Genomic DNA, 8495 nt, shown 5'->3' with positions numbered 1-8495 from the left:
CTTGCGAGGAAGAAGTCTACGTAATACATGATGTGAAAAGGGGCTGCCATGCGGCGCACCTCGATGTCCTCGCGGATTGTTGTTTGTCTCAGGGTGTTGAGAAGGAGCGAAGCCGGTGCCCTGACGCCCTTGGAAAACAGGCATGGAAGAAATCAAACGCTATTTCCAAATATATATGGCAAGGTTATAGAAACGGATCCGATTCTACACGGATTTTCTTTCTTGGAGGCACGGATCCGGTCCCGATCCTATCCATCTTCGGCAGTACTCGGCTGCGTTCGAGGAAGTGTTCCACAGAAAGATTTTCTGCAGATAGATAAACGGATCGTTTCCACATGATTTTAGGGGTAAGCGGCACGGATTTTCCCATTTCTATAACCACTTCGAACACACACACACACACACACACACACACACACACACACACACACACACACACACACACACACACACACACACACACACATATATATATATATATATATATATACACACACACACACACATACAGTGCACGTCAGAAATCTTGGCGCGAGCGTGACCGCGCCAAGATTTTTGACGTCTTTCGGTAATACCCTTCTAATATTATGCAAATCGACCTATAATCTTGACGCCCCGTCAGCTGATAGATTACTCATATGACTCCACATTGGCGGCTTCAGATATCACTCAATTACCTCTGGGCAGTGACAGTGAGCAAAATTAAAACATGCTTTTTTCGTGAATAGCCTAGTATTTTGCCTGAGTTCTGTTGCTGTTTTTGGCCAGTGTGTTGTGATGGGCGGCAGCAAACAGCTGAAAAATGGTCAAATTGCTGCTATTACAGCACTCTGTAAGGAGGGAAAGTCCAATACAGAAATATCAATTACAATCTGAATTTCATTGCGGTGTCCAGAGGTGGACAATAAAATTTCATGACTGTGGAGATGCTGACCCGACACTGCAGAAAAAGCAGCCAGGGAGGCCATAGAAAACATCTAAACGCACATTAAATGTGCTCAGGAGGCAGCTGGATAGTCAGCCACGAATAACAGCACCAGAATTTTAAAAAAGGAACCCTGTGTTACTGGCTGATGTGTGTGAAAACCATATAGTGACGGCTCCACGATCACTTGAAATTTTCGCACCGCATCGCTCGCGAGAAACCGATTGTCACCCTTAAGCAGAGGCAAAATAGGGTTGCTTTTTGTAAGAAATATCTTCCACGGGACAAGGACAAGTGGAAACGAGTGTTATGGAGCGATAATGAGTGTAACTGGAAACAAAGACAGCAAAGTTTATCGCCGCCCTGAAAGTGATCGGTGTGAGCCGAGATTCATCCAAGGGACTGAAATATTCAGATAAATTGATGGTGTGGGTGCCTTTGGTTACCATGGTGTGGGGACATTGGTAATACTGTCAGGGAATGTTTTGATGAATGCAGACAGATATTTGGAGCTACTGAGTGATAATTTGGAAATTGCTTTAAGTGGCACCAAACAGACGTGTTTCTGCAGGATGGTGCACCTTGACATAATGAAAAGCTTTAAATTCAATTGAATACTTGTAGGCACTAATGAAAAACATATTATGTGAGCATGATACCTCATCAGTCCCCAAGCTTGAGGCAACAATCACAACATAATGGCCAAAAACAGCAACAGAACTCAGGCAAAATCTTAGGCGATTCACGAAAAACACGTAGCAATGCTGCTCACTGTCACTGCCCAGACGTATTTGAGTGATATCTGAAACCGCCAATGTAGAGTCAGATGAGTAATCTGTCAGCTGATGGGGCGTCAAGATTATAGTTCGATTTACATGATATTTGAGGGCTATTACCGAAAAACGTCAAAAATCCAGGCGCGGGACCCTCTCGCGCCAAGATTTCTGACGTGCACTGTATATATATATATATATATATATATATATATATATATATATATATATATATATATATATATATATATATACATATACATATATATACAGTGAACCCTCGTTTTTCGCGGGGGTTACGTTCCAAAAAGAACCCGTGATAGGCGAAATCCGTGAAGTAGTAACCTTTATTTTTTTACAATTATTATACAATGAAATACTCTACAATACATTGAAACCAAAGAACAAAACCTTTTTACAGGCCCAAGCATTTGTTTAACAAATAAAAGTACTGTATTTTTTTTTTTTTTTTTTTTTTTTTTTTACAAATAACTGCTGTACTGTAAAATAATAATTTTAATCATCAATACGAACTGAAGGCTTCATGGGTTTTAGAGAAAATTTGCAAACTTGAATTAGGCAAGCTGTTTTACGTACATGTACATATTAAACCGTAACTTTATTGACACATAGGTAGAGAAGAAGCGGAGAGACCGTTTAGCCAATCAGAATGCAGAACACAATGCACAATGCAAATCCGTGAAGCAGCGAGAACATGAAAGGTGAACTGCGTTATAGCGAGGGTTCACTGTATATATATATATATATATATATATATATATATATATATATATATATATATATATATATATATATATATATATATATATATATATATATATATATATATATATATATATATATATATATATATATATATATATATATATATATATATATATATATTGGAGGGCGCGCGCGCACACACACACATACAATATATGTATATGTATATATAGTTATACACACACACACACACACACATATATATACACATATGTATGTTTATATATATGAATATATCTATCTATCTATCTATCTATCTATCTATCTATCTATCTATCTATCTATCTATCTATCTATCTATCTATCTATCTATCTATCTATCTATCTCTATATATATATATATATAAAAGTATGTGTGTGTTTGTGTATGTGCATATATGTATATGTATGTATAATATATATATATATATATATATATATATATATATATGTGTGTGTGTGTGTGTGTGTGTGTGTGTGTGTGTGTGTGTGTGTGTGTGTGTGTGTGTGTGTATGTGTGTGTGACACATATATACATATTTATAAATGTATATATATGTGTATATGGCAAATACAGGGCGCCCGCACACATTCATCGCTCCCTCATCAATTTGGGTCTCAACAAACGCGTCGAAGTCAGACCAGGTCCTCCGTTCCCCCGAAGCCAGGCCCGAGGCTCCCGCCGCTCACCTTGGTATCACTCATGCGGTACTGCAGGCCGGGTCCGTCCGCGCGGCGAGCGATGACGTCGAACAGGTACCTCATGTAGGAGTCGCCGACGAAGGCCCAGCGAGCGGCGCCGATAAGTCGGTCGGGCGGGGGTTCCGTGGGGAGCGTCCAGTCGACCTTCCCCGTCAGGAGGGCCACGGCGTCTGGTGGCGGAGGGAGGGAGGGGGGGCCTGCTCTGTGGTGAGGGATGGAGGGGGGGGGAGAAGACATGGCGTGAACTTAAGATTAATCTGATGGTGGGTTGGGATGACTGCGGATGTGCTAAAAGGGCATTAATATATACACACACACATTTACCTACTCACACACGCACGCACACACACACCTGAAATATGGTCGTAGAGAATATAAATTATAATCCTGGGGAGATGCATGTGATAGCCAATTCGATATATATTTATCAATACAGTGATAAATGAATAAATAAAAATATATATGAAAAATAATTGGGCATATATAAAACAGTAAATATTTGGGTATATGGATGTGTATAAGAATATATGAAAAATGTGCTGTTATGATCTTGTATATATATATATATATATATATATATATATATATATATATATATATATATATATATATATATATATATATATATATATATATATATATATATATATATATATATATATATATATATATATATATATATACATATTTGTGTGTGCGTATATGTATATATAAACACATATATGGATATATATATATATATATATATATATATATATATATATATATATATATATATATATCGAATATATATCTGCACATATATGTATGAATGTATGTATCTATTATATATATATATATATATATATATATATATATATATATATATATATATATATATATGTATATATATCTTTAACAACCATTTATTCTTACACAGACACACACAACGTATATGCCAATCTATATATCTGTTTCTCATATTCCCAATGGCATGTATGGTCCGCCCACCAAGTTGCAACTAAGTTCACGTTTTTTGCAAGATAAAGAACCAACAAAGGCAAGGAACTGTAGGGCATCTATTTCTCCAATCTAATACATTTCGTCGAGAGTATTGTAATACCAAGAAATACCAAAAATTGATTGAAGTGAAGTAGGTGGAAAATTGACTACAGAAATAGGTAGGTAGATATAGATATGTATACACTTAGATACATATATACTCGTGTGTGTGTGTGCGTGTTTGAGAGAAAGAGAATGATGAAAATGAAGATGAAGAGAGACAAAGATAAAGAAATGGAAAGAGAATGAGTAAGACGCAGAGAAAGACAAAACGAGAAAATAAAAGAGAAACAGAAACTTACCTGCGTGACCCCAGCGCTTCCACATTCGCACTTCTGACGCACTCGAGAATATCGCTCGCGTGTTTGTAGCGATGCATCTTGCAGCAGATATTCTCGGACTCGACGCCCTTGTACGAGAAGCACCGCTGCATCAGGGTCGGGTGCTCTGCCTCGCCCAGAACCATCACGGGAGGCGGGCGAAGAGGAAGGTTTGTCCAGCTCGGTTGCAACACCATCATTATCACTAAATTGGCGCCCACGACCAAGAATGTGGAGACACAATGCCGCCACGACATCTTTCTACCTCTAAAAAGGTGATCTGATTGAGCAGTTTGAGGAAAGCGGCCGCGGAATGTGCTAAAAACAGACTAGCGCGAGGGAAATTTGCAATTTCCTTCGTTACTTCCTTGTGTTGCTTTGGTCGGCTTTAGACTTGTATGCACACACATGCATACGTGCATAAATACATATACGCATGCATTGTGTATATATACAAACATACATATATAATTACATCTATACATAGATATTGCTTACATACATGCGTACATACATATATACACGGAGATATACATACACGCAAAGAAATACATCGAACCCTCCAAGTTCGACGCTCGAGGATGCGACGAGCGGCCGACTACGACGTAAAATTTTGTTGATGCCTAACCTATTAACACATTTCTTTAGATATTCGATAAACAGACATATATACATAAATATATATGCATATGTGAATAAATACATACATATACATACATACATACATACATATACATATATATATATATATATATATATATATATATATATATATATATATATATATATATATTATAAGACATAAGTATGCATATGAATATAGGCTTATTTATCCACACGCTCAAGCACACGCACACACACACACACGTACACACACGTACACACAAACCACACACACACCTACACACACACATGTATAGATATATATAAATATATAAATACACATTTTTATACATATATATGTATATATATATATATGTGCATTTATACATATTATCTATATGTATATGCAATTATATATATACATATATACACATGTGTATACAACCCCCCACATATATATATGTATATATATATCATATATATAGACATATATTTATATACACATATTTATATCTATATATGTATATATATGTATATATATGTACGTATATATGTATATAGATATATACGCATATATATGTATAGATATATACTTAGACATATATGTTTACATATACATATGTGTGCGTATGTATGCATGTATATATATACACAAATATATATATGTATACATATACATGTGTATATGATATATATATATATATATATATATATATATATATATATATATATATATATATATATATATATATACATATGTGACCGTGATCGTGATTGACCTCAGTGACCGTGATCGTGATTGTAATCGGCCTTAGTGACCGTAATCGTGTATGATCGGGACTGTAAGTGACCATCCGTCGTATATATATATGTGTGAAGTGCGTACAATGTGTTTTGTTCTTTTTACATATTCCCTTTGTCCTTACTCGTTTCTATAGTTGTATATATAATATTTAATATATATATTTTTGTGTAACGTATTGTTTACCTTTTGCCTCTAAATATACTATAGTTCACTTCATCATAATTACAAGTGAAAAAAAAACAAATAACAAGATTTCTATATAAATAAATGAAAACTGAAAACCTAACTCAGAAGATAGGCGTAAAGATAAATAACAATAACAGTAACTTTACCATTATTTTTAAAGTTCAGGAGTATTCGACTCCTTGGTGGCAGCTACTGATCTATACAAGTTACCCCTAAAATCACATAATGCTGACCTTATAATCGCTGCAAGAGAGACGGAGGGAGAGATCCGGGTCTCCGCTGGCTGCTTCGACCCGCATCGGGGGACGGATTCTAGTGTGACACTGTTCTCGGCCCCCCCTTCCCCCCCTCAGATGATGCTCACTCGGTGTACGTGCGTGTGCGCGCGGGTGCGCCTGTGCGTGCATGTGGGTGGGTGGGTGGGTGCGTGCACACGAGTGCGTATGCGGGTGATGTGGTTGCGTGCATGTGTATCCCTCTTGTCAGAAAAGCGCTTGCTGACTGTCAGCTCTGTGTTTATATCAACGTACGATTTTATCTATCCTTTTTATTCCCTTTTTAATATAATATATTTATATTGTATTTTTATGTTTACATTTACTGTTTGAGTTCTATCTTAATGTTCAGAAGATACCTTCACATGTCACGAGCGTGACGTCGCAAAGACTATACCTACGTGGCCGGCAGCTCCAGCTAAGGATCCTAAAAGAACGGAAAAGCTAAGTATTAAGCCTCAGTCACGGTATTTATCAAAGATAGAGCTGGACCGTGCAAGATTGCACTTATATATGAACCACATATCATATGCAGCCTCGTGGTTCTCCTACTTGACCTTCTTTCTTTCTTACGTCTTCTACTACAGTTTCTCTTTTCATTTTACCCTCCTTCTGCACCTTGTACTTTTTTATGCTAGCCTATCCACTCTTTTTCTTCCTGGCTTCTTACACTGTTTTTAGTTATTTTAATTTGTTTTTATTATTCATCCAAACATCCTTAGAACATGCAAATATTTCCTGCCGTGACTCCCACAAGGCCATATCCCTTGGGACTATAGCAGTAACTTAAAGGGGGATGTTGACGTCAGGGGGTGGACATACCCTGCAGATGCCCACTGACCTTCATGGAGAGGGATCTTGGCCCGTAAGGCACTCCTCTGGGTAGGTGGGGCCCCCTGGGGACTACATTTCCGTATACTACAATAATATATATATATATATATATATATATATATATATATATATATATATATATATATGTGTGTGTGTGTGTGTGTGTGTGTGTGTGTGTGTGTGTGTGTGTGTGTGTGTGTGTGTGTGTGTGTGTGGCTAACTCATTAATATCCTTAATTGCCAAACTACTCAAATACAGTCGATACTTAACACACGCACATTTCTGGCTACACTGGTAGCCTGCCTCATTCTTCTCAGTGACAATGACCGATGTGTGTCGTTTGTGTTACGGTGGTGTGCTAGACTTTTTTTCGAAATTTAATGGAAAAACTGAGGAGACAAAGTTTTAACATATTCACGGAATCATCCTAAATGAAAGAAAGTGAAAAGTGCAGTGCAAATTTCTGAACTGTTTCAGCTCTATCTTGCCGTACATACTTTCTAAACGACAAATACAAAGAAACAAACGAATCTGCAAATTAACATACATAGACACACATTAACCTGGACAAAATACACACGCACGAAATACACAGAACTATAACTACTACATTTACGAACAACTGAAAGAATAATACAGAAAACTCTAAAACGACTTTGTACACAAGATAGATACGAACGTGCATTATCATCACAAATATATACAACATAACGCACAACACAACTCGGGATCCGTTACTTAATCGTTCGTACGTCACTTAGCACTTCCGCGGACTAGCGCTCGCTTTTATCAAAGCACGCCGAACTGTTTTTTTTATTGCAAGCACTGGGATACATGACCTGGTTGAAGCTGCGGATGAGTTGTCTCCATCGGTCTCCAGCACCGGCAGCGGCAAGGCGGTGTCTCCTTCTACCCGGTTCCTGTGTAGTGGTACTATGGCCCTTCGTTGGCCCCTCGCGACCTCTCTCGGTCCAGGGCATCCCCGTGCACCGCATCGGATGCTGACAGTGCAGCCAAGGACGCACATTGTGACCGCAGACGACTGGATGGCCTGTTCGCCCGGTCGGATGACATCATGAACCATGGCAGTAGCAGTGTGCTCGTACAAACCAGCAGTTACCTGGAGCGGCGACTGGGTATGCCGACAAGCGGTGTGCCCGCCGCCAGGCCGCCGAGGTGACCCACAAGGTTGCAGGAACCGGGTGGGAGGAGACGCTGCCTTGCCGCTGCCGGAGACCGTCGGAGACAGATCGAGAAATATCAGG

The 8495-nt window shown here is 38.2% G+C and overlaps 1 protein-coding gene across 1 annotated transcript; it reads right to left on the bottom strand.

Moving 5' to 3' along the window:
* Positions 1-3064: 3064 nt before the first annotated feature.
* On the bottom strand, positions 3065-4795 carry LOC138862810 (uncharacterized). Its single transcript, XM_070125952.1, has 2 exons — positions 4509-4795; positions 3065-3367 (listed from the first exon to the last, which is right to left on the bottom strand). The coding sequence occupies exons 1-2, from the start codon at positions 4781-4783 to the stop codon at positions 3100-3102; spliced, it is 543 nt and encodes a 180-aa protein (XP_069982053.1). The 5' UTR covers positions 4784-4795; the 3' UTR covers positions 3065-3099.
* Between the last annotated feature and the right edge of the window lie 3700 nt (positions 4796-8495).

This window comes from Penaeus vannamei, chromosome 10 (assembly GCF_042767895.1).
Source record: "Penaeus vannamei isolate JL-2024 chromosome 10, ASM4276789v1, whole genome shotgun sequence".
NCBI lineage: Eukaryota > Metazoa > Arthropoda > Malacostraca > Decapoda > Penaeidae > Penaeus > Penaeus vannamei.
This window is presented reverse-complemented; position numbering and strand designations above follow the sequence as displayed.

What these genes read in the sequence shown, in the direction of transcription:
- LOC138862810 (XM_070125952.1), bottom strand. Translation starts at nt 4,783, where the DNA reads ATGTCGTGGCGGCATTGTGTCTCCACATTCTTGGTCGTGGGCGCCAAT. An exon ending in GAAGCGCTGGGGTCACGCAG is followed by an intron (nt 3,368 to 4,508) that starts GTAAGTTTCTGT and finishes CCCTCACCACAG; the next exon opens with AGCAGGCCCCCCCTCCCTCC.